Genomic DNA, 25,250 nt, shown 5'->3' with positions numbered 1-25,250 from the left:
GGGGTGGAGTGATGGATATAGCCGGGACGTTCGATTCGGGCGATGGTGCCGCAAGTTCCTGGGCCACTGTTCTGTCCGCCGTGATGCGTTGTCGGCAGTCGTCGCTCCCAAAGTGGTGAACAGTGCATTCGACATGGTGAACCAAATTTCCGCGCCGGCGCTCGGGCGGTGTGGCAGCCTCGACATTCTGCCGAAACACGTCGTTGCCCATGACATGGTGCATCAACACTGACCATTGCCATCACCACATACTCCAGGTGTCTCCTTCACCATGGCGCTGTTACGGCGCAGGCTGCGCTGTCACTACTGCAACAACCAGTCACGCGACACCTTCTTACACATACCCAAGACATTTCACTGTCCGCAATGCGACGCAGTGAATCACTTCGATGAGGTACATACTCGCTGCGTGTCCCCTCAACTCTTCCCAGCTGACTTGTTTCTAGCGTGGAAACATCACAGATCCGCCCCTGGAAGAAATCGCATCCGCACCTCAAGCCTCCTTTCAACACCTGCGGTCGCGCTCACCAACACCTGCCATGTCCACAGTGGGGGATGACATCTTCTGCGACACATGTCAGCGCAACCAGACCCTCTACGCCAAACTCCTCGGTGAATACCTCCCTGAAGAAGACGACCCGGCATACGACCAATATCTAGCCGCGTATGACGACTACAAGGACGAGCTCGAGACCCGATACCCACAAGTCTGCAGCGAATGTCTGCCTCGAGTCCAACATCAGATCAGGAATGCGAATCACGTCGCTAGAGCAGACAATCTGGCGCGCATAATGGAAGCGGCCAAGCAGAAGCGCACGACCGTACACACCCACCGGCAAGCGTGGACACTGAGGCTCATTTCGCTGGCCAAGTGGACTTACATCTTGAGCACGGTAATAGGCGTGGTTTGGCATAGTGCTGGGTTGATTATGGGTCCGGACCAAGATATACGGGCGTATCAAGTGTTCAGCTGGGATACTTGTTGGACCCAGGCCAAGTCAAATGGCTGGATCGATGAAGTCTGTGTACTGTCACCCGTAGTACTCAAGTGGTTGAAGTTCGCAATCATTGCCGACGCTCTTACAGTCTGGTGGAATCCCAAGTTGAAAGTCAAGATGAACAGTCTTACAGGACGAATGCGTGGGCTCATGTCCTTGTGGGTGATCCGCGTAAGTGCGGTTGTCCTCCGCTTCGTAAGCCTCTATTACTGGCAAGGCACCGAAATCAATAACGAGACGCTCGACCACTTCCGGCACACTCACATGGGCATGCTCGGCATACTAGCTTTCTCGTCCCTCATGGCATGGAAGGCTGTGCGCATCGTATACGGCGCTGCACCCTCCTTCCCAAAAGCGACTCGAGAACCTGTTCCCGAGGTGCCTGGTAGCGCGAAGAAGGTCAGGAAAGGCTCTTACCATCCGGCTCATCCCCAGGCAGACCTCTTCGATAGTATGGCGCAAGCTTTCACGACTGGATTTGAACAGGGTAAAGAATCCTCTCCTCTCCCTCCGTCACCAACCATCTCAGAAGCCTCCTACACTACACACGCTACCGATGTCACCACCCCCTTCGCTCAGCGATCCGCGTTCCTGGGTGCTGACGACATGGACTGGACACCAACTAAGCCCAGAGGCCGTTTCTCTTCCCAAGCTCCAGAGATCATATCCAATCAGTTTTCCAAGACTACAACCCCACCACCCGCAGCACCTCCTCGCTTCAACGAACCCCATTCCATCTTCTCAAAGCCAGACCCAAACCCCTTCCGTCACCGGGTCCCAGCCCCGCCACCAACCTCCCTCTCTGCGAGCCAGAAACCCAACCCTTGGAAACCCAGTGTCTGGACTCCTCCTCTCAAAGAAAACGCACCCAGTTTCTTTAAGAAGGAACAGAAGACACAAGGAGGCGTGGGAGAAGTATCAGGCCTAGATGGCCTGGGTGTACCAAAGAATGTTAAGAGGGACGCGGAGCTCTTCGCTAGCCCGAAGCTGAAGTATGATTATTATGGGACTCCCAAGGATACAGGATTGGAGGATACGTTTAATGCTATGTTTACGAAATAGGGTAAACTTTATCCTAGAGTTGTTGAGATTGCATGTGTGGTTGGCGTTTTGTTTAAGATACCCGGCGGCGCCTCTTTCCTATGTTGCATCAGTCCAAGTCGGTTGACGTTGAACGGAATGCTTAGTGTAGAATACAATGTCCTTTTCAATAAACGATACTTTGTAGCATGTGCAGCTTCCATAAAACACGGTTGCTCAACTTCATGGACGATGTGGCGACGCACCAAACTTCACTCCATAGACATATGCAAACGGAGTGGGCGCTTGAACGAGTCAGATTCTCTATCTAACTCTCCAGCATATCATGACTTTTCATATGCCGAGTAGAAGCACAGATATCCCAATGTAAAGACTCCGGTAACCTCCCATAGTGATCCGCGGATTCCATCATTCGTTCATGGCGGGCTTGTGGTCCACGTTCGTTTCCTTCCTTGACTCCTTGCAGACGAGTCCTCTATGACCTGGGCTTCTCCTTCTTCTCCTTCCACAGTGCGGACAGACCGACACCGGAAACCTTGACGACCTTGAAACGCACACCGGGAATATCACCCTTGGCCTTGCCCTTACGACCGAAACCAGCAAGGAGGACCTCGTCGTTCTCATCGACAAAGTTCAAGCAACCGTCGTTGGGAACTGCCAAATTATTAGCCCGTGCTCTCATGCTCGCCACAGGCTCATCTCGGAGCTCTCCTCAATCTCCAGATAGTGACATACCGAAAGCGGTGACCTTCTTTCCGTTCTTGATCAATTGCACACGGACACACTTTCGGATAGCGGAGTTGGGCTGCTTGGCCTCAACACCGACCTTCTCGAGGACTATGCCCTTGGCGTGGGAAGATCCACCGAAGGGGGAGGACTTGAAGGCGGTTCCGAGAAGACGCTTCTTGTAGTGGAGGTCCGCCCATCGTCCCTCGCGGCGATGGTTGCGGAGCTTGCGGGCGGCGTTGAGACCTCTTGGCTTTCCTGATGGTATTGTGAGCAACTACACAATATACGACGGTATCCAAGACGGCGAAGGCGCGGGATCGTGCATTTGTCGTCGATCGGGGGCTGCTGGAGAGAGTAGTTGCGTACCTTTACCCATGGTTGCGGTATTGACGACGGGTGTGCTGGGGAGAGTGTGGTTAGTATCGCAGACGTCGAAGTATTTTCGAGAGCGGCTGGAATCAGTGTGCGCCAGAGCCAAGCCCCACAGCTTAGCGGCGCTGGCCTGCAAACGGCCTAGCGCCACCACGCCATCTTATCTTATCGGGCCATCGTCATCCCATCTGGGGGAGACAGGAACATCAATTGTCAATACCGAACAAGTCACAGGTTCAGCTTGTTGGCAGTTTTAGAAGCTGCAGAGGTTCAATCAAGTGCCCTTCGTAAGACTCATACAGGGTCCACGATACTACAACTAGTATTTTACGTTACGCGCCTAACTCGCGCGTCACTATGGCCTCCCAAAACGTCAAGAAAGTCACCAAGACGCAAACTAATCGCCTACCTGCTCCTGCCCTCTTCGTTGGGCCACCATCGCACAATGCTTCCAACACTTCGTTACACGAGATTCGATCCCCTACAAAGACGCCCTTAGTCCGCCAACGTTCACTGCTCTCCCCAGATTCGCAGCGACCTCTTCCACCTACGACAACCAACGATGGCGACCACCTCAGTCTTACTTCCACAAATCCTTCTGCGCCCTTCCAACGGCGACAAAGACAGCATAGCCAAGCAGCAGATGCCGAAGCATCGTCACGCGCCGAAGCAATATGGGCCGAGATGCAGAACACATTGGAGGAGGTGGAGCTGAGCGCCATCAAGGGACCAGGTATGACCGTCTTCGGTTCTGAACATTCCCGAGCCCTTGATGAGCTGCGAAAAGCGCAGATAGAACTCGCGAAAGCATGGGCACGCTCAGAAGAGGATGAACAGACACCCGAACAACAGAAGAAGTCACAGGATAGCAAAGCGAACGATCTGCAACCACAGAGCCTTGCACACCCTCATGACGGGGCAGGATCCGGAAAGGGTGAGAAGTTGTTTGATCGCATCAAGCTTGAGGAGGAGACAGAAAAAGATATCGAGTTGAGCCGGAAGAGGAGAGAGGAGAATGACAGGTACTTTGAGAAGGTAAACAAGGGTGTGCAAGAGGTCGTTGTAAGGTTGGAAGAAGTTGCAAAGGCTATGAGGGGAGTTGAGAGCGAGAGTAAAGAGATCTGGGGGCATGGCAGCGAAGAAAGCGTGGACACTGCAAGCGTCACGACGGCACCGAGCGTTACCTGAGATGGCAAGCAACTACACACAACAATTGCGCAAAACCACCTATTTATGCACGGGTCAGTGTAGACCGAGATACCTATTGAGATTGTATTCTCCAGACCCAGAAGGATCCACACGCCTTCATACCAAGACGCCACACATATTTCAAAAGGAGCTCTGATTGAAGTCAGATAAGCTTTCACTGAAACATTCTAGGGTTAGTAGCAAAATGTTAGAAAGGTCGCGTGCAAGACGACCAATAAGACCTGAGACGCGTAGCAAAAGATGTTACACACGCGGTGAGTATGACACACTGGGGCTGCTACACCGTATCGTGTAAAGGCAGCGTCATAAGAATTCATATAGCGTTGTATAAAGTCAGGAGCTCAATAGTGAGAAAACCACATCTCTGTAATTTTCTCTATTAACCTGATCAAGGTTAGATTCTGCAGTATCTGCTCTTGTTCTCCTCCTTGTCTAGTCTTTGTTTTACCGTCTACAAGAGGTAGCGGTATTCCGGGTTCAGGTCGCCCATCTCGGTCTTTTCGTACTCCGTCAACCCAACATCCCTGACGCTCTTGTTCCTCTTCCGATTTGCCCAGCTGCACATGACAAAGTACGCGCAGCAACTCAATCCACTGAGGCATACAAAACCGATAGCGATTGAGTATCCTCTTGTATACTTCGGCGCATCTTTCTTCAAGAATGAATAGACTGCAATAATACCACCAATGTTACCTAGGGTGTTTAATCAGTTCTCAACATCTCATATGGTGTATATCAGGAATTACTCACCAAAACCAACCTGCCATGCACTTCCCACAGCTCGACGGTGGTGGCCACCCAAGTTCATGTTGAACCAACATACGATGACTGGCATAGCGGTGTAGGCCCCCATCGCTACTAGGAAGAGCGCCGCGTACTGTAGGTTGCGATTGTCGTGCACAGAGATGAGAATAGCGAAACCGGCGATACAGACAGCAATAGGGAAAATGGCGAACATGAAGCGGTGCTTGAGCCTGTCTGAGAACCACGCAACAAGCATCGAGAAGCCAAACGCGGCAGCCCATGGGGGAACACTGTGAAGTTGTGTTTGGATAGGAGAGTAGCCGAAATCCTGGATAATAGTCGGGGAGAAGTAGGCATATCCATAGGCGGGAACGATCAAGCCAAAGTACATGAGTCCGCCGAGCAGGATTTTGGGATCTTTGAAGATGTTCGCCACATCCTTGGCTTTTATGGGTCGTTCGCGCGCGGAGCGCCCTTGATCGATCTGGAGCCTGGCTTTGACGAAGGCGCGTTCGGGCTCCGAAAGCCACTTAACTTCCTCTGGAAAGTTTGGAAGCAAGAAGAAGAATGCGAAGGAAACTAGAACGGTCAAGAGTCCTTCGAGAATAAAGATCCATCTGTCGGAGTCAGTGTATGTTGGGTGTGCACTTGCACATCTAAAACTTACCTCCACCCACGGTATCCCGAAATACCTTCCATCTTGCCAATTGCAGAGGCTAACAACCCGCCAAAAGCTCCGGCCAGAGTTGTTGAGCTGAAGAAGAACGAGTATCGCTTCTGCGCCTCGTGTCTCCGGTACCACATGCCGATTAAGTAGAACGCACCGGGGAACATGCCGGTTTCAAATAGACCGAGAAAAAATCGAGTCGCAAGTAAACCAGCGTAGTTCTGCACGAAGCCTTGTAGCATAGTTACAAGTCCGAAGCCAAACATACAGATACTGAGCCAGACTCGAGGCTTCATCTTCTTGAGGAGCACATTGGAAGGGATTTCGAACAGGATGTACGGAATGAAGAAGATGACCAGGGCAGTATTGTAGCGGTTGTCCCGTAGTAAGTCGAGTTCGACGCTGAGTCCAAAGACGTTTGCGTTTGCGATATTGACACGATCCAGGAAGGCCAGAAGATACATGATGCAGAGAAAAGGAATAACATGGAGGTCGATTTTGGCCACGAGTTTGGATTCTGTAGTGTTTGGTGGACACTGAACGAGCGCTGGGTCGTCATCGTAGGTGTTGTCGTAACGAGGGACAGGGTCCGTCTTCTCAAAGTCCGAAGACGGTGCATCTTTTGCAGATGATCAGCGTGATCCAGCGAATCTAGGGATACGTCGTGTTGCATGGAGGGACGCCTTGAAGAAGCAAGAGACGTGAATCTGACGATAAGCTTGCAAGCTGACAAGATTCGTCAAGCATTCCGGGGGAGTGATCCGAGACAACTTGGCAGTGTAATGACGAGATGCAACTTACTCTCTTTCTTTCCAAACATGATGGAAGCTGACTTGTTCAATCCACCTGGTTGGTCAACTAGTGCACCGGGGTAGATCCGACGCCAGGTTCGCGCTTGCACTGCACTTGAAACAGGCGGGAGTGAAGAGAATATAACGTGGAAAGCGGATAACGAGATAGAGTCATTGCGAAGGCCGAGGTCGCTGGTGACCCTAGCACTAGATCTGACCACTCTCGCATCCTCCACGCTCGCTAACCCCGCATCTTTGACTTTGCCCTTTTTCCCATGCGTAAGCGATGCAATTCCTCATTAGGAAGCTGCTCTGCCGTTCCCAGCGCCAAGTCACGGGTACACAAGGAGATGGCGCAGACAGCATGCTGCTAATCATCCAGCACTCGGCTCTGGCAACAAGCAAACTGGACAGGCGACTTTGGCCGGCTCAAACCTGTAAAAAAGGCCCGTAAGCGTGCGCCTCGCGTGTGATGTAACCATGTGATCAGCGGTGTGGCGTCGGGCCTAATGGGAAAAAGATGCATCGGAGCAGATTGATGCGGCATAGCGAGCGCGCATCATTCCGCATGTCAGTGTCGTGAAGAGTTCCTGGATCCATATCTCCACTGGCAGACGTATTTTTTTACCAGGTACACTTCTAGGCTGATGTCAACTGGACACTGTAGATGTGATGGCTACGGGTGGTCGCGCTGAGTAGGGGCCAGGTTTTATATCCGAAGGGCCAACCTTGTAGTCGGGCAAGTTTGGTTCGGCAGCCGACCTCAACTCAAGCCTGGGCGCGCGAAAGTCTCAGCGTCGTCCACACTCCTTTCCTTTCTTTCCTTCAGCCTCTCGACCGTCCACACTCCAATTCCGCCATCTTGCCAGCACCTTATGCAAGGCCCGAGCCTATACGTGGAAGTGTGACTGCGAGCGACCCGTTACGATACCCAGAGCGGCTGGCCTGCTGACCCGAGATGGTGAATGCCAAATATGTCGCCTTTACAGTCAACAAGCAGACTCCATTCCTGCAGACACCGGATCAAGCCTACGCAACCGTGATCAACTGTCGGCGCCCCGGCGGGAAGCGTGCGGGGCTGGCGCAAGAGGTACGGTCTCACAATGTGCCCTTGGCAATGGTCGAAGGCAGTTTGAAGCGCAAGCGGGGCGACGAGGGCAGAAAGGACTCTGAGCAGGCGGCAAACCCTGCTGTCTACTCGGGAAACGATGCGACGACTCCACTCGTTGCGGCACCGGCCCGCCAGCTGCTAAATCAACAGTGGCAGCAGCGCAAGCCGACGAGATTACGGAGGGGCAAGATCTTGTCCAAAGGCGTCGACTTGGACTGTTGGTTCATCATACTTTCGTATTCGGACCCTGCGCAGCTGCTGGAGATGCGTAGCAAGATTGCCTCATGCTATCGGTTTTTGCGGGATAACCCCATGCTCTGGAAGCATAGCAGGGATTACTACTACGGAAACGACATGCCGGACCCACCTCCAGGTCTCACCGAGTTCCAGTTCGCCCATCTGCGTCATGGGCATGGCTGTATGGACTGCGGTGCGCCAAACACTCGCAAGACGTTCTGGGCCTTTCTGCGTCGCATGTGCAAAGACTGTCTCAACAACCAGGTTGTCAAGGAATACGATGCAATTGCCCAGCTGCGGGGCCTAAACGGCGAAGACGTTTCTTACATCCGTGCTGCTCTGCCCAGTGGCATCTTCGATTCTTGGGGCAACTTTGTCGGCGTGGGGCCCGCGAGTACGCATGCGTTGAAGACCATCTACCTGCGGTCAGATGTACAGAAGCTCGTTGCCGAGTTCCACAGGGAGTCAAGAGAGAAGACTCCCAACACAGAAGAGACTGCCGCATGGTGGACTGAATGGCTGGCTGCAAAGGCCAAGCAGGTAGAAGAGCGCCAGATGTTTGCAAAGAAAATGGAGCAATGGGAAGAGATGCAGCGAACAGCTAGGACCTCCGACTATAACGCAAAGAAGTCACGGCGCAAGAACTTTTTCAAAGAAAAGGCGTTGCAACTGACTCCGCCCATCAGCGTCAAAGAGCTAGAAGCCTGCCCGGCCTACAAGCGTGCCATCACCATTCCTAAAGATCCCAATAACACGTCCTGGGATCTCCTCAAGCCCAAAATCGTCAAGGAAGCAGCCGAGAACGCAGCCAAGAGGAATATGGAAGAGTCGCGACCACCAACAGCATCCAACTCTGGCATTTCCACACCTACCAGCAGCCTAGACGGTTACCCACACCCGCATCCCTATCTCGGTATGATCATGGGTATGCCTCCGCACAACGGCCATCTGTATTGATCATTTTCGTTTGTGCATTTCACGTTTGGATGAGTAATACACGAGAGAGGTAATGTTTCGGGTAATGATCGCATTCATGTCATGGCATTGGAGTTGTTATTCATTCTGGTTTCTTCACGCACACAAACTGAGTGAGCATTTCCTTGCAAGGCGTTAATCAAGACTTGGGATTGCATTGAAGGACAGCGGATGGGAGGCGTTGACTGTGTTGGCTTCTTTTTCATTACCGGTACGAACGCCTTGGATATTCGCAGTAATTGAACTCATGTTTTACTTGACAAATCCCGTGCATGGAGAAACAGTGAGGTACCACTATTAGATCGAGAAAACTACCTCTTTGAGCGATGCGCCCACTTTTGCCGTGCACGCCGCTCATCGGAGAGGAACGGCATGTGGGCATGGCATGAGTCAGTCTCGGCGGCTTAGTACGCGAAAGCTCTGGTTGGCCACCGTGTCTACCCAGCATGGTAAGTACCACCGTGGTAAGAACGAGGGGGGGGGTGAAGAGAGTGAAGTTTGCTACACGACGAGTAGAAGGTGACGACATGCGCCGCCCAAGAGATGGAATGAAGATGCCGCAGAGCCTCATCTGTTACCCCTCATTTGGCTGGCTGGCCTGCGTCGATCGACGCGGCCACGGCGAATCACAGCGTGTGGAAGTCGGATTATGCACGAGGGCAACGCCCAGCCCTTTGAGGCTACAAAACCACGGTTTCCCCTGCCTAATAACTCCAACTCTGTCATCTGCCAGATAATTTGGACAAAATTTCCCAATCGGCGAAACATGGCTTCGCGATCGGACGTGTGTCGCGGCGGCATCAGATATCGTAATCCCAAGGGTCCAGACGGTTATGCCCCGTAATGCATCTGATTGGTGCAGAGGCTATCAGAGTGGGTCTTTGCCGTTGTTTCCAGAAAGAAAGATTGTCGCCATCGGGTGTCCGAGGCATTGAGAACATTATCTTTAAAAGCTTTCCCGCGCCTACGACCTGGTTGCTTCTTCGTTGTTACTCCCTTCGATCTTACTGCCTTTGTGCAAACGCCAATTGACCTCAGAGGCAAATTGAGCTTATCAACACACACCTCTCGACTTGTAGCACAATGGCATCTGCCTCACGAAGCTTCTCCCGCGCCCTGCGCACCGCCGCTCCCTCGTTCCGTACCACCTCAACCCGCTCCTCTGCCCGCTTCGTCGCACCCACACAGAACGCCTTCCGCAGCCAGCAACGCGGATACGCTTCTCAGCAGGAAGGACCAGACAAGCACGAAGGCAACCCAACTGGCCTAGCCTGGGGTGCTGGTGCCCTCCTCGTTGGTGCTGGTGTATACAGCCTGTACACATACAAACCCGAATTGTTTGGTCAGACCAGCAGCAGGAAGATCTTCACACCTAGGTTCGAGGACTACCAGAAGGTCTACGATCATATCGCAAAGAGGCTCGAGGAGCACGACGACTACGACGATGGCAGCTACGGACCTGTACTGCTGCGTCTGGCATGGCACGCTTCGGGAACGTGAGTACCATGATTTCTCTTCCATCAAACAGGGGTGCTAATGAGCAACAGCTTCGACAAGTTGACCGGAACTGGTGGCTCCAACGGTGCTACTATGCGCTTCGCTCCCGAAGGCGACCACGGCGCCAATGCTGGTCTCAAGGCTGCCCGCGACTTCCTTGAGCCCGTCAAGGAGGCTTTCCCGTGGATCACATACTCCGACCTGTGGATTCTTGCTGGTGTCTGCGCCATCCAGGAGATGCAGGGTCCCAAGATTCCATACCGAGCTGGACGCTCCGACCGCGACGTCTCCTACTGCACGCCCGACGGTCGTCTGCCCGACGCAAGCAAGGACGCTAGCCACATTCGCGCCATCTTCGGCCGCATGGGCTTCGATGACCGCGCCATGGTCGCCCTCTCTGGTGCACACGCCCTAGGCCGTTGCCACACCGACCGCTCTGGCTTTGACGGCCCCTGGACCTTCTCCCCTACTACCCTGACCAACGACTACTACAAGCTCCTGGTTGAGGAGAAGTGGTCATGGAAGAAGTGGAACGGTCCCAAGCAGTTTGAAGACGTCAAGACTAAGAGCTTGATGATGTTGCCGACTGACATGGAGCTTGTCAAGGACAAAAGCTTCAGGAAGTACACTGATTTGTACGCAAAGGACAACGACGCTTTCTTCAAGGACTTCTCTGAAAGCGTAATGACGCTGTTCGAGCTTGGTGTACCATTCCAACAACCTGAGGATCAGCGATACGTCTTCAAGAGCTCTTTCGACTAAGTTTGTACAAGAGAGTGCGAGGGAAGATTGGGGTTTAACTTTGAGCCAGAGATATCCATCTAGATTATTAGACCGTTGCTTTTCTTAGGCAGCATGTGCTAGATCACTTTCGGAGATTACTTGTTTAATAGTCCGCATTGTAGACTTTTGAGCATACAGCACAAGAACAAGATTTTTGAAACGTTATACACATGTACTGAGTTCTCGATCGGGAAGTGAGGTAACGGCGACTATAACCGTGTATGTGACAGTATGCATAGTGTTTTATGCCTCGCTATCTTACCGACATCTATACATACTGTCTTTTTGCTAAAGCAGATGGTCTGCATCTTCTAGAGTTCTGTAATCACGTCTGTTTTGGTCTTAGAAATGATATGTTCTCATTCGATGGCGCTTCAACTCGCCGCCCCCTCAGTCACTCTTCAGCGCATTCGCAAGCTGTGCCGTCTTCTTTTTCCAGTACGCCTCATGATCCTCTTCAATCTTGCAGAAATCACCCATCTCCTGTTTGCCTAGCTCCGTCACCATTTTCTCCAGCTCCTTAGTCTCGCCCTCAGATAAATCTGGTATGAGAGGCAACGTGCCGTTGCGATCACTTGAAGGTTGATGGATAAAATCTGGGAACTGATCTGTTGGCGTGGCGTCGTACTTGCCACAAACGCCTGGTGCTTCTTCTTCTTCTTCGAGAAAAGTAACACGCCTTTTGCCGACAAGAGGTTTGTAGCGTGGAGAAAAGCTGTCGTTCTCAGGAATGAACAGAGTGTCTTCAGCGTCGGTGGCTTTAAATGGAGATGAGGAAAGTGGCAAGGTCTTCTCATACAATCCTTGTTCAGTGAATAGCATCTCTGCCATCGCTTCGTCGCCCAGACATTTAGCTCCCAGCTTCCAGATCTCACTCACGACAGATTCCCACTCTTTCTGCAGCGTTCCTAGCTTCTTCGTCTCTTTGGCAATCAACTCGTCATAGTGTAGCATACGAGTTTCCAGTGTCTGCACAAACCGTACACTCTTTCCTCTACTGTCGATACGCCGCAGTGATAGCTTGAACTGAGAGATGGGCTGATACAGTTGGGTGGCTAGACGTTCGTACTTTGCTGGGCCGGAAAGCCTTAGGGGCGAGGCGTTGGAATTTTGCTGACTACTGTCCGGGGTGATCGTTCGTAGAGTACTATCGTAGAGGTTATGGAGAAGTGAATTGAGAGTTTTGGTGATGTTGAGTGAGGTAGTGTTGTAAAGATGGCGGCGGTACTCGTCGCTAGCATCTGTGTGGAATGGTATTAGTTCCCTGTACGCCGATAAAAGAATAGTTGTGCAGCACCTTTGAAGAACACATTCAGAGGGTGCCTCCCCGAGGATCTCTTTTTTCCTCCACTTTTCTTTATGCTTCGTGGGGAAGAGCGTGACTTGGCGCTCAGCAATGTCGTAGCATTAGCGTCTTCGCCGGTAAACTTTGAGTTTCTGAGAGTTGCCTGGAGTGTACTGTTTCTTTTGTAAATCTTATTGTTTTGCCTCTTGAAGAAGGTGGCAGCTGAAATTGTCTTTTTCACTCTTGCGAGCGATATCTTCTTCGCTGGTAGGTCCACGTTACCGCGCATTCTTAGAGCGGGTTCAGTACGCTCAACTCCCATCCTAAGTGGCATCGATCAGGTGCGGATGACGTATTATATGTGTCGAGAGGTACGAAGCCGAGCGTGGAAATGAATCCAAGACTGGCCAAGGTTCGTGGTGTGCTCCGGTTATCTGGAGGAAGTCGCGCCCGCGTTGAAGGGAAAGAGCATCCAGTTATGTAGAACATGACAAATTGCAGAAAGGAAGTGTTTTCAAAATAGTGGCATTCACGTTATCAGGTTGTCTTGGAAAATCCAGCAATGCGGGTCGCCGCATACCTTATTCGTCGCAAACATATACATTCTTGTTGTTACAGAGGCAGTTGCCAAGCGTTTACAGTAAATGCGATATTGCATGACACAGTCTTTACACACTTTTCATGCTTCGTTGTTGCGTCATGTATTGCTTATGGTGCCTGTCCGTCCGCGGGAACGACTACACCTTTCTCCTCCAGCATCTTCGCAAGCGATCCGTCTTGGTGCATAGACATGAGGATGTCGCAGCCACCGACAAACTCCTTGTCAACGTATAGTTGTGGTATAGTCGGCCATTCAGAGTATTCTTTGATACCTGTTTTACACCTGTCAGCCTGCATGGTTGCATATATTGTCCTGCGGTGACCCGAGACGTGCATCGACTCGAGTCCAATAGTCTCAATGCCAGACTAAGGTGTATAATCGGAGCGACGCACCTTGCCTAAGATCCTGATCCTCTAACACGTTGAAGGCAGTAAACTTCTCTGGATCAACCCCCTGCATACCCAAGATCTGTATGCTAGCTCTCGAGAAGCCGCATTGTGGTGTCTCTGGTGTACCCTTCATGAACAAAACAACGGGCGATGATGCGACAGCCCTGTCAATCGCGGAACGGACTTCATCAGAAAGTAATCGTGCTTGGAATGGTGTGAGGAATCGTGCCGAGGGGATGGGGCGAGCTGTGCTTGCGCGGGTTGCCGCTCGGAAAGCCTAGTAATTGTTAGGTGGGAGATGATAACTACACGTGGGTTTCAGGGACTGACTGAAGGGATTGCGCGTCTTGTGAACATCGTGGGTGATTGAAGTGGTGTTGACAAGAAAGTCTGGTGATGCCACCACCTCCGCTGTTCGCCGCACCCGAAGTTTTGGATGAGGTCAGAACGCCAAGGCCGCTGATTCACCAACCTCCCATTCGTTCTTTTTCCTTCCTTGCGCAAATCGAACCATTATTAATCGACATGTGGACAACCAAAGCAAAGGATCCAACTCAGTACTCATCGGAGGGGCCAGAACCGCAGTTCGTTACGTACTGAGGTAAGAGTCGCGTAAAGACGACTTCACCTACAACCATGAAGACGGCTGCTACCAGGCTCTCCACAAATACCAGGAAGACCATCAAAGTCAGGCTTTGAGTCCGACTTGACAGCGCCCTGGACCAAGCTCACAGCCTATAGCAGCGTGAAGTAGTTATCACTAATAATGCTTGATGCAACGCGCACAGGTAAAGGGATGGCTAGCAAGATATGATAAAGACTTACCACTCGTAGCCTGATTTCACGCAAACCGAATACCTATATAGTATTTGATGTCCGATACAGTTATCTGTGGAAGTACTCGAACACCAAGTCGATATCAAGTCACAAGCAACAGCAGTCGCCGCTTCTGCAGTCACGTCATATAGGAGATATACTCAAGCGGTCCAATACAAGCCCCAGAGATGACTAAAGATAGCAACTGCGTCTAAACATCGCTCAGAAATGCGCCGACGCCTTTAACAGCTTTGGAACAGACGGTTTTGTATCTAGTTGACACTAACAAAGCTATTGACAAACAAGTCTGTACTTGGATGGTGGTCGCCCAGATGATCCGCCTCTTCATCAGATGGGAGAGAACAAGAGATCTCTCGCCTATGTGACATCCCAACAAACAGAAGAAGATCGATGCCGATTTATGGGGCTCACCCATACTCTTCCAATCCCTACTACCGCGCGACGAGGAACATGACGGTGGTTGGGACGAATAGTGCAAAGTCTGTGAGATGGCGACATGGAACGACGTAAGGAGTAGTGAAGGTGGCTTCGCTGTGTCGTTCGAGATGTTTGCGAAGAACGGAAAAGTCACAGATATCGCGCCGATAAGGATATTGATGAAGAAGCCTAAACTTGGGAGCTGAAAAGTGAAAGGATGGACACATGCTACGGAAGCAGGTACTTACATCATTACCCGCTCACGTGTTGCGTCAAGACGCCATCAATAAGCGGTCCGATAGCCATGCCTGTCTAGCAGAATTCGTCTCGTGAGTAGCTTTCAATATTCTTAAAGTCAGTCATAACCACTGAATTCCAAACACTATGCCTTTGCAAACTACTAACATAGTCAGTCCTAAAGTCGCGGGGAGAATAAATATAGCACCCAAGGCGGAACGCCGTGCCTGTGACTTACAAGACCATTTATGTAGAGGCACTATCCTTGTAACAACAGTCAACACCCCCTTCTCTAGTCATAAAACCCCTGTTCCAGTAACAGTACGATGAAGAACAGGGGACGTAGACGAGGTTGAGACAGCACACCGCAAAGATATTAGTTCGAAGATAAAGATAGAGGTGAAGAATATGTGCTTTGCGCTAAAGTAAGTGTAGTTTTAATGCTATATGAGCTTCTGTAGTGCTGTAGTGAGGTATAAGGTGATTACCTTAGAGCACGTAAGGCACTTCTATACCATCTGATACTACATACATTCACTTTATATCTTTACCTAAGGACAAGGTTCAACTTCTATGTTAGTATCCTAGCATCTCGCTATTCCCAATAATACGTATTTTTACAGTCTGTGAAAGCCCCTTGTCATGTATGGTATAGCGTGGAGGGTGGGATTAAGGAAGTGGCTGTTAGTGGCATTTCTAGTATGACTTGATCGATACGATCAAGGCCCATGTAAGTCATCCGTACTTACCTAGCTGTAATGCTTAAATTTGATAGAACGGTAACGAAGACGTAGGATCATACCACATAAGGCTGACTATAACTCGAGCCCGCTAATACACTCATTTTTCACTGCCATAGTCACTCCCTAATAGATTAGGAGTCGTGGTTTCCAAACCTTCCTCGAACATGCCATTGCACATATGGCTAGTTTTTTTTTTTAGGAATTAGGTATCCGTTTGAGATGCGATCATGGCTACGTCTCATATCGTTCTGATCTCCTTGGCCTGAATCCGCTATACTGCATCGTGAGTTGAGGTCGGCGGCGGAGAAGATTGCATTCCCTTCACCTCGGGGTGTCATCTCGATTCTTTGGTCATAGTTCTTGGGCGTACCTAGGCGTTTGCCGTCTTCTTCCGTTGTCAGGTGTTGCAATACGAGTGCGACGTAAGATATTCCTACCTAGGTATAATCAGTTCTAAGGTCTAGCCGACAGGCGAACGATTGCAAGCTGCAAGTACAGAAGTGATCCAGAAGAGAGACTCAGGATAGAATCTACTTAAGTAGAAGCAGAAAGACGAGAGAATGATCGAGTCGTAAGTTGCATGACTCATATTTGCAGATCAAATTCCGCGGCTGCTTCCTTCTGATACGCAAGGGCTGTTGTGCACCACTCAAGCAACCTTAGTACCTAGATACCCAGCAACGGGTCGGGCAGATTATTCCGAACCTAATGTGCACTCCCCAGGATCTGCGCGAAGCTTGGCGACCCAACGTTCACTGAAGAACATGGCTCAATACCGCTACTTAAATAGTTTTATCTTGCCTGCTCAAACAGACGCATTGAACATAGTCGCTATACCTCGTAACACGTCGATTCTAACAAGCTGACTAGACGATTGTTTCTGATCAAGAATCGATATGCCACGTTTCTCATAGTTGCAGTGACGCTATTGAAGCGCTACCACCAATTATAGGGACAATACCCTTGGAGTCATGACAATCAGCGCCGAATTGAGCTTCCTCGACAGTTGCCAAAGTAGCTCTGTGACAACACAAACATGACGCAAGAGGTGTAATGCTTCCGAACAGGAGGCCAGTGCCCAACCCCTGAGAATGTTCACAGGTTTCGATGTGTTGATAGGACACATTTGGTCAAATCTATAAGATCAGCCCTAGACTTAGGATAGCTTACCTGTAGAGTATTGAGCGACTAATAATCCATAGGTGCGATACTAGGTCTCCTCTCCTAGATCGAGGTGATGCTAGAGTCAGATCAATCCAACCTGTCTACGCAGTGCGAGATGGGCAACGCAGTACATGTACCCTAGAGAACGAGATAGGATTTACTCCTCAACTTCAAGATATCTGGTTTATGATTCGCGTCTTTTTTCTTGGTAAAAATGCTCATCAGGCAGCAAAGGGACGTAATATCTTGGACGCGTTGTTTTGAATGGGGTTCGTTGAACTCGTGGATGCAGTGGCTGTTTGTACGGCAATGACTTGGCCATGAGGTCGTAAGTCGAGACTGTTTGCGGCGCGGAGTGTTTGAGATGCGGTCGAGAGATCGATATAGGTTGTCTGTAGTGGGTAGCTGGTTGCTGGAGAGGATGCTAAAGCTATGGAGCTGGTGTAGGTTGTGTGAAAGGGTAGAAGAAAGTCTAGGGCACTTGACGGCTACGAGTAGGTCCTTTCGCTTGGCCGGAAATTTGCAGCACGGCTGGACGACCTCAGGCCTCCCGATTGTGTTTTGGACTTGGCCAATTTATCCGTTGTGATACTTGGCCTAAGCCCGACGGCTCAAGGTGAACAAGGTAGGTAAATCATTCAATCAGTCAATCAGTCTCCTTCGCCTCGCTACAGCGGCTGCGAAGCATCTTGCCGAAGACACGCGAAGATTTGATAAGCATCGACCCCTCTCGTTGCTGTCACGCTGGCCTAGTCATATTCCCGCTCGTAGTGACGTCTCGATCGCGGGAAACTAGTAGTCTGATAAGCTAGCCTTCAGATATCGACGATGATTACGCTTCCGCGAGTGGACCTACGTTACACTGCAGTTGGTCTCGGAAAATCTAAAACCGACGTTGATGAGGCGATCGAGGTCTCGTCAGACCTGCTGCACCGACGCCTCCTCCAAGGTTGCCGGCTAAAGTACTAACGATGAAACGGAGCCTCAACTGCTGCCGAGCCTAATGTTGGTCAATCAGGAGATATTGCGTTGCCTCCCTCTGGCGAGATGTTGAGCTGCATGTAGGAGTGATGGGGTCGGCGGTGTCCATGGACGTTATCGATGGCTGTAGCAAGTACTCAAGTCTCTCGCAAGGACTCAAAGTGACAATACTGTTTGCACAATTGTTCCAGCTCTTTCGAGGGTGGGAGCCGTACGTAAAGCGAGATACGCCGGTGGCCCATTACTCGACTACTCCCAGGGCGGCATGCCGCTCATGGAAAAGCCGATAGGGCTGAAGAAAGCGATGCGACGCCTCTTGAACATTGCGGATGCAGTTTCGCGGAGTTCTAGAGCCAGCCTCGCGCAAGCGGTGCGCCTATGGGGAGTATCGATATACGCCTATCCGAATACCAAGCTCGTATCTGTGGTGTTGTTGCTGGGCACTTCAAGCCTCGAGGCATACATATGGCATTTGGCAATCGCCTCAGGCCAAGGATGTCTCTGCGACGCACGCTACCCCCCATTCTCCACCAATCCCCACACATTCGCGTCAGCAATAAACGAAGGCAATGGAGGTGATATACTTGGCACACGAATACCTTGACTGATGGCAAACACAATGATTGGTGCGAAATTGGCGGGTTTAGCGACGGTATGGCAAGCCTACGGATAAATTCGAGCTCCAGCTATCGGCGAGCGTACCACGGTGCCCGCACTGGTCCGTTCACTATCCTACTGCCCCGAGCAAGCAACGCCTAGTGCCCTTTCTAACGGCATATTCACCGTCCAGCCATAGGACGGCTTTAGAGCCAACAGACGCGCGGGTTTTACGGAAGCTTGGTGCTTCCATCTGCTCTGGACATGGTTCTATCTCACTATCTCCAAACTTCACACGCACCGCGATTAAATCAAGACCTGGTCCTGCATCCCACCACCCCACGGATGAATATACGGCGCTCACTCTGAGACGCCTGTATTTCTCCAGACACAGCCCCACCGCCTCACACCCGTCGACGTTTGAGAGATGGTAGCGACGGTTGTTGGAGTTCGCCAGTTGTATACCGCCCGTCGCATTCTCGCCGAGATCCAGCATCGCATCAACGGTTTCAACACCTACGGTTAACAGTAACAAGCAGCACAGCGCACAACTCTACCCACCCATGGCTACCATGGTGCAAACCGGGAGCGTGACGACGACGACGACCACCTCCCACCTCAAGGAAGGCGCCGTCATAGATGTGCAGGAGATTCCGAGTGGCGCCCGGCCGGCGCTGTTAATTCTGCACAACGAGGGCGAGGAGGACATTGTAGGCATCTTCGCGGATGTCCTGGGCCAAAAATGGGAGTCGGCGACATCGGTTGACGACGCACTGGCAGGGCCGCGAGAGACGGTCTACGGTCTAAGCAATAGGCTGGCCAAACCACAATTGGACGCCTGGGACCGCTCCAGGCTGTTGATCAACACCCATCGCGTAGACGGCGGTTACGAACTGGACGAGAGCATCACCGACCGATGCGACTATGAATACCTCTATACCCGATCGCCATTTTTCCGTCGAGACGTGTCGCGATACCTCGGCTTCATTCTGGGCCAGATCGGGCCCCATCGCGATCTCACCAAGAAAGCGCGCACGACACTGATATCGACTACTTTTCCTGATGTACACGCTGCGCTTCCTAACCTGGATATCCTATCCGTCGGCGCAGATGCAATCGAAATACGAGTCGACTTGCTGGAGGAGCCTCTGCCAGATGGGTCAGTCAGCAAGATACCCAGTTTGAAGTATGTCGGCGAGCAGGTCATGGTACTGCGCCAACGCACAGAATTGCCAATCATCTTCACCACGAGGTGCACAAAAGAAAATGGCCGCTTTCCCATGGACGATCCCTCACTCTTCTACCGGTACCTCGCGCGCGCGATACAATGGGGTTGCGAATATATCGATGTGGAACTGTGGCTGCCAGAGGAGATTAGGAGGAAGCTGGCCGAGAACAAGGCGTGCACCAAGATAATCTCGGCGTTCCACGACTTCTCGGGTAACTTCAAGTGGACCTCACCTGAAACACAGCGCCTGTTCGAATTGGGCGCCGTTTATGGGGATATTGTCAAGATGTACGCACTGGTCAACTCGATGCAGGAGAACTACGAGCTGGAGTACTTCCGGTCTACTATACAGGCCAAATATCCTCACCCGCCCTTTTCAGGACTCAACATGGGCCCTATGGGCCAGCTATCAAGGACGCTGAACAAGATATTCACTCCAATTACACATCCATTGCTACCGATGATTGCGGCGCCTGGCCAGCTTAGCGCAGCCGAGATTAATGCAGCGCTCCACACTATGGGCCAGATGCCGAAGCAAGACATCTACGGTATCGGAAGCTTTCGATCGACGTCGCAAGCCATGTTTTTCGAGAAGTGTTTCAACGAGCTTAGCCTGCCGCATTCGTTTGGGTTTGCAGAGAGAGCGCCCAAGGCTTCGATTGAGCACATTCTTCGACGCAACAACTTTGGTGGTGCATACATCAACCCACCCTTAGCGGCTTCGGCGCCTTATCTACCTTCCTTGTCGAATGCTGCGCGGGCCATTGGGCAAGTTGATACCGTGTTGGTGCGCTCAGGGACAAGCAACGCCTCCTTCATAGGGGACAACACGAGATGGAAGGGTATCCGAGCAACACTGACTCGCGACTTTGTGCCCTCAGCATACAGTGGACAGGCAGCCTTGCTGCTTGCAAGCAACGAGGCCGATGCATCAGCCTCGATTTTTGCACTGAAGAACCTGGGTATTGGGCCCATATATACGATAGGGTTCAGATCTCACGGGCCACTATCCACTGACGTGTCACCGGTACGATCGGTAGACGACGTGAAGCGGCTGCAGCAGCCGTTTGTTATCATCTCGGCTCTGCCTGCTGAGAAATCGCTCTTGGTGGTGCCCCTGCTGAAGCACTACAGGGTTGCCGGAAGGAATGGAAGCACCAACGGACATGGGGCGACAGGAACGAAGGCTGCAGGCAAGGTGTTCGTTGACTTGGCCAGTGGGCCCCGTAAGGCCGACCCATTGGCAATTGCTACATCGGCCGGATGGACAGCATATGGTATTGCTGACGTCTCAGCATGGACGACAGTTGAAACAATACGGAAGCTCGTCGGCCAAAACGTGTGTTATGATTTTGTGCGTTTGGCATCCGGAAGGGGACATTTTTAAATTCAGCAATTAGCAATGTACACATTTGATGACCACATTCATGTCCACACAGTCACACACGACAACCCTGTTCTTGATATGTAGAGCACATGCAGCGTGACAGGAGCGAGTACCAGGGATGACGGGTGACTCTTGATGACGGGGGCCCTCGTGGGAGCTGTTACCGGGGACGGGGGCTGCAGCTAATGGTACGGCAGTCTGGACTGATTGGCTTGCGAGCGATACCCCGGATTTTCTAGAACATATTCGATGCAGTCCGGCGCTACAGGCGCAGCTACACCGAGACGAGATAGCTGCGTGAGACGGGCGCAATTTAAGTGCCAAATTGCTAGTAGCTGCATGGCAGAGAACCGAGGCACGGTGCGCTGGCTGAGACGGCATGAGATGGACGATTCCTTGACGTGCGGCTAGCCTCTTACCCCAGTGGCCTCATGATTGTCGTGTTTTTGTCCTAGCAAGGGCCCCGAAAGCTGCGTATTCCATACCGTCTACTCGACTCGGCCCAACGGTTCCAAGGTTCGCTCGTGGGCTGTTCTACCACGCAAGGCTAGATACCCCGAGATCGTCGTCACGCGTCCCCTTCACCCCAGCGGTTCCATAGCTGCAAATTCCTAGTCGACAGCATCCACTGAGTCGCATCCGAGTGGGCGCGCACTCCCGCTTCATCAAGCCTCGCCGTCCGCGCACCCCCTGCTTGTCTCCACTGCCATAGGCCTTAATTTGAACTTACATCTTACGCTGTACCGTGGGCGTGCTTTCTTCTTCCTAACGTCCTGTTCGCGATCAACTTGTACATTTTGAGCCAGAGAATGCTTCTGGTCCATCGTCCTATAGCGTCGCTATGTCCACCGAAGTGTCGCAGTCACTGGCCGCCGCAATGGCTAGACCTCAGATCGGTATCGACCGACTTCCCGCCCGCCGCGTTTCGAACGAGCCCCGAGAGGCCATGAACTGCAAGAGTTGTCGAAAGCGAAAGGTAGCGTTTCTACACTCATCTCCCACTTGGTGTACTAACCCAAGCTTCAAGATCAAGTGCAATCGCACAAGGCCGACTTGTGAAGCCTGTCAGGTGTTCAACTGTCCGTGTATATATGGTACGCTCCACTCTCAAACGCCCCTAGACGCATCCAAACATGAGCTGACGGCCCGCTACAGACGCTGTTCCCAAAAAACGAGGACCAAAGACAGACGTCCTCGAGGCCCTTCTGAAGCGTGTTGACGGCCTGGAAAAGCGCCTGGTTTCCGAAGGAAAGAGCGATGACCCAACCGAAACCGACCCCGCCTCCCAGGACAACAACACCGCCGTCGACACCAAACCAAAAGATCTCGCATCGTCGCAATCCCCACACGAACCATCGCCCCGCCGCTCGAGTGCCACCAACCATGCGAATCAGTTGATGTCGCCCATTGAGCCAAGGTACTTACTCACAGCATACCATCTTGGCCCGGCGCATTGCTAATAGTGTCTAGTATACAATCGCCTACCCTAGCTCCCGACCTGCTTCTAGACACCTATTTCGCCAGAATTCATGGAAAGCCCTACTATATCCTGGACGAGTCGACCACGAGACAGCGACTACAGGCCAATCAGCTTCCCGGTCACTTAGCCTATGCTATTTACGCCGTGAGTGCTAGGTACGATTCGCCCACCCCTGAGTATTCCTGAACACAATTAATATATGTACCCCAGATATGCACCCCACTTCGGAGGATACAGCTCTGCAGTGCGCATCGGACAAGAGTATGCCCGTCGTGCTCGGCTGGAACTTGAGATAGATGAGCCCTCTATCGAAACCTTGCAGACACTGATGCTGCTTTCGCAAGCAAGCTTTCAGTTAGGCAAGGGCAAGAAGACGTTTATGTTGCTGAGTACGAACTCGTCGCTATCGCAAGCTAGTACAGGACTGACTTCGTTCTCAAGATTCCGCTATCAGCATGGCGTTTGCGCTCGACCTACATCGCGAACTACCAACCGGCATGAAAGTCACACCTGCCGAACGTGAAGGGCGACGCCGACTATTCTGGTCGTGTTACCTCATGGACCGTTTCGCTGCAACCGGCTCCAAGCGACCTTCGTTAATTGCGGATGAATCAATTGTGCTACGATTGCCGAGCTGGCAGCTGCACCCCGGCGCGATGCTGATAGACGGTGACTACTTTCCAAACGGATGCAATTTGCAGTTCATGGGCGGCACTGGAAAAGGCGGACAAGGAAGTATGGGTATGCTGATTGGCATAGCACGCATCCTGGGTATAACAAATCGCTACCTTGCAGCCGGTGGTGTCAAGGGTGATTCACACTTTCCCTGGCACTCATTATCCAACCTATCCAAAATCCGCCAAGAACTCGACATATGGGCATCGGAGACACAAGATACCTTTACCTCCATCGAGGCTCTCTTTGGTCAACCCGACAGTACCATACTTGTTCTCAGCAAGTTGATTTACCACCTCATACATTGCCTCATCTATCGGCCTTTTCTCCCTGTAGACTTGGCCGAGCTTTCTGGGACGTCGCAACACCAACCCTGGCAGATCGAAGCGACCAACCTATGCTTCCTTCATGCAAATGCCATTGCCGAACTGGTTGAAATAGGCAGGGCTTCTTCTATCATAGATTGGCCGGCCTTCGTTGGTTATTGTATATGCACAGCGGGCACGATACATGTGCATGGAGCACACTACCCAGGAAGAGAAGGAGAGGTTTTCTCAGTCAGTGCAGAATTTCTGTCTCGTGAGATGCAGCAACTGTCCGAGCTTCGCTTCATCTGGGCTGGAGCTCAGCATCAGCGAGACACACTGCAAACTATTTACGGATGTCACACAGAGCTTGTCCAATCATTGGCAAGCAATCCTATGCGCTATGCGCCGGTTTTTCAACTCGAAGACTTCTTCGACAGGTACCCTGGCCAGATCTTCGATGGAGCGCATGTTACGTTTTTGGATATAGCGGTCGAATCCATTCACGAAGGGTAAGCGGACGGGTCTCAGCGTCCACATACTGTGCTAACAATTCGATAGCCTTGCAACCTTCAACATCGAACAACGCAATAACATGTACATGACTAGCGGCGTCATTGGGAACGCTCAAGGCTACCAAAAGCATTCCGCGCCCTCACAACAACCACAATACTCTAACGGTCACCCAAACAAGAGACGAAGAGCCACAACTTCATCTTCCAAACCTGCAGCCCATTCTCAGGCCATTCCCCCAACACCTACATCAGCCACTCATCCGCCTACTGTACATACTCACAGACCTTCCGATGCCGGTACTTCGGAATCAAACCCAAGCCCGGGAGATACTAGAGCGCATCCTAATGAATCCAGTGTGCCACCCTATACTCCACCGTTACCGAGCAATTCTTTGAATCCACCGAGTGCTAACGGTGGTGGACTTGCTCTTCCTTTTTCGCCAAACTTTTCGTTTTCACCACTGCCGCAGTTTGCGAGTCTGGCGCCATCACCAGTTCCGCGGACAGCGAATCTCAACCAAAACCAGGATAACAGCCATCCGATCCATTTCGACCCTATGCTGAGTATGCCGACGCCATACGACCAGCAGCCGACCCCCGGTGCTGGAAGCACATCAGGCGCGTCAGTGCATACAGATCCTGACAGCAAGGATCCTTTCCTCAGCTTGCTCGAGCAACTTGCCGAAAACGAAGTCAGCAGGGGCGGTCCGAGCGAGCTAGACTTCTTCTTGAGTGGACAGAGTACCTGAAATTGCTCATCTTTCTCGCCGAGTTCGAGACGCAGCAGTATGCACTCCCGCAATATCATAACGGAGCACCGGAACGAACGTGCCACGATCATCACATGGATTTAAATTTGGACTTGTCTTCATTTCACAGTACATTTTGTAATAGCTTTGAGAGCTATCATTTAGGGCCCATCATTGACCGGCTTGGTCCGGTCCAGGGGTTTCTCAACCAAAACCAGTGCGGCGTAAAACAGGAGGACTTGGAGCACAAAGAGGCTTGCTTCACAGCCTCGTGTCTACGGTGAACGAATGTCACGGCCGCTATATGTAAACTTGTATAATATTATTGACCGCAAATGAGCCAGCGCTCTCAAGACACCAGCCGGCAGTAGCAATTGCCGTCAGCTCCACACTATTCAGACAATCGTCAAACAAGTTCCACCGCTCTACAGACAAGGTACCGCTGCTCTGCTTAGACGCCCACACCAAAGCTCTAGGGTCGGCTCCGATGTGGAGGCCCGTATCGA

At 51.7% G+C, this 25,250-nt stretch overlaps 10 protein-coding genes across 10 annotated transcripts; 6 read left to right on the top strand and 4 right to left on the bottom strand.

Moving 5' to 3' along the window:
• Positions 1-271: 271 nt before the first annotated feature.
• On the top strand, positions 272-2,060 carry CC77DRAFT_1042270 (hypothetical protein; the record flags this gene model as incomplete). Its single annotated transcript, XM_018527266.1, has 2 exons — positions 272-394; positions 447-2,060. 2 exons carry the CDS (start codon positions 272-274, stop codon positions 2,058-2,060), a joined length of 1,737 nt encoding a protein of 578 aa, XP_018383748.1.
• A 454-nt stretch (positions 2,061-2,514) lies between these two features.
• On the bottom strand, positions 2,515-3,144 carry CC77DRAFT_1063644 (ribosomal protein S12/S23; the record flags this gene model as incomplete). Its single annotated transcript, XM_018528642.1, has 3 exons — positions 2,515-2,693; positions 2,775-3,023; positions 3,135-3,144. 3 exons carry the CDS (start codon positions 3,142-3,144, stop codon positions 2,515-2,517), a joined length of 438 nt encoding a protein of 145 aa, XP_018383747.1.
• Positions 3,145-3,339: 195 nt separating this feature from the next.
• CC77DRAFT_227583 (hypothetical protein) lies at positions 3,340-4,710 on the top strand. The gene has a single exon (XM_018530738.1). It carries the CDS (start codon positions 3,498-3,500, stop codon positions 4,326-4,328), a length of 831 nt encoding a protein of 276 aa, XP_018383746.1. The 5' UTR covers positions 3,340-3,497; the 3' UTR covers positions 4,329-4,710.
• A 90-nt stretch (positions 4,711-4,800) lies between these two features.
• Positions 4,801-6,580, bottom strand: CC77DRAFT_1063642 (MFS general substrate transporter; the record flags this gene model as incomplete). The annotated part of the gene is made up of 4 exons (XM_018528641.1): positions 4,801-5,042; positions 5,100-5,710; positions 5,761-6,379; positions 6,562-6,580. 4 exons carry the CDS (start codon positions 6,578-6,580, stop codon positions 4,801-4,803), a joined length of 1,491 nt encoding a protein of 496 aa, XP_018383745.1.
• Positions 6,581-7,131: 551 nt separating this feature from the next.
• Positions 7,132-9,134, top strand: CC77DRAFT_1022534 (hypothetical protein). The gene has a single exon (XM_018525484.1). The coding sequence runs from the start codon at positions 7,510-7,512 to the stop codon at positions 8,854-8,856; it is 1,347 nt and encodes a 448-aa protein (XP_018383744.1). The 5' UTR covers positions 7,132-7,509; the 3' UTR covers positions 8,857-9,134.
• A 567-nt stretch (positions 9,135-9,701) lies between these two features.
• On the top strand, positions 9,702-11,339 carry CC77DRAFT_227615 (heme peroxidase). Its single transcript, XM_018530739.1, has 2 exons — positions 9,702-10,370; positions 10,422-11,339. The coding sequence occupies exons 1-2, from the start codon at positions 9,958-9,960 to the stop codon at positions 11,131-11,133; spliced, it is 1,125 nt and encodes a 374-aa protein (XP_018383743.1). The 5' UTR covers positions 9,702-9,957; the 3' UTR covers positions 11,134-11,339.
• Positions 11,340-11,544: 205 nt separating this feature from the next.
• Positions 11,545-12,728, bottom strand: CC77DRAFT_940974 (hypothetical protein; the record flags this gene model as incomplete). The annotated part of the gene is made up of 2 exons (XM_018534758.1): positions 11,545-12,395; positions 12,506-12,728. 2 exons carry the CDS (start codon positions 12,726-12,728, stop codon positions 11,545-11,547), a joined length of 1,074 nt encoding a protein of 357 aa, XP_018383742.1.
• A 411-nt stretch (positions 12,729-13,139) lies between these two features.
• CC77DRAFT_1022532 (monothiol glutaredoxin-5, mitochondrial precursor) lies at positions 13,140-13,795 on the bottom strand. The gene is made up of 3 exons (XM_018525483.1): positions 13,760-13,795; positions 13,433-13,706; positions 13,140-13,311 (listed from the first exon to the last, which is right to left on the bottom strand). The coding sequence occupies exons 1-3, from the start codon at positions 13,784-13,786 to the stop codon at positions 13,148-13,150; spliced, it is 465 nt and encodes a 154-aa protein (XP_018383741.1). The 5' UTR covers positions 13,787-13,795; the 3' UTR covers positions 13,140-13,147.
• Positions 13,796-18,690: 4,895 nt separating this feature from the next.
• On the top strand, positions 18,691-21,075 carry CC77DRAFT_227552 (aldolase). The gene has a single exon (XM_018530737.1). The coding sequence runs from the start codon at positions 18,969-18,971 to the stop codon at positions 21,018-21,020; it is 2,052 nt and encodes a 683-aa protein (XP_018383740.1). The 5' UTR covers positions 18,691-18,968; the 3' UTR covers positions 21,021-21,075.
• Positions 21,076-21,382: 307 nt separating this feature from the next.
• Positions 21,383-24,744, top strand: CC77DRAFT_993888 (hypothetical protein; the record flags this gene model as incomplete). Its single annotated transcript, XM_018536429.1, has 8 exons — positions 21,383-21,996; positions 22,048-22,114; positions 22,176-22,437; positions 22,491-22,655; positions 22,711-22,889; positions 22,942-23,992; positions 24,042-24,160; positions 24,248-24,744. Exons 1-8 carry the CDS (start codon positions 21,862-21,864, stop codon positions 24,742-24,744), a joined length of 2,475 nt encoding a protein of 824 aa, XP_018383739.1. The 5' UTR covers positions 21,383-21,861.
• Positions 24,745-25,250: the final 506 nt, after the last annotated feature.

Source organism: Alternaria alternata, assembly GCF_001642055.1.
Source record: "Alternaria alternata strain SRC1lrK2f unplaced genomic scaffold CC77scaffold_16, whole genome shotgun sequence".
In the NCBI taxonomy this organism is placed as follows: domain Eukaryota; kingdom Fungi; phylum Ascomycota; class Dothideomycetes; order Pleosporales; family Pleosporaceae; genus Alternaria; species Alternaria alternata.
This window is presented reverse-complemented; position numbering and strand designations above follow the sequence as displayed.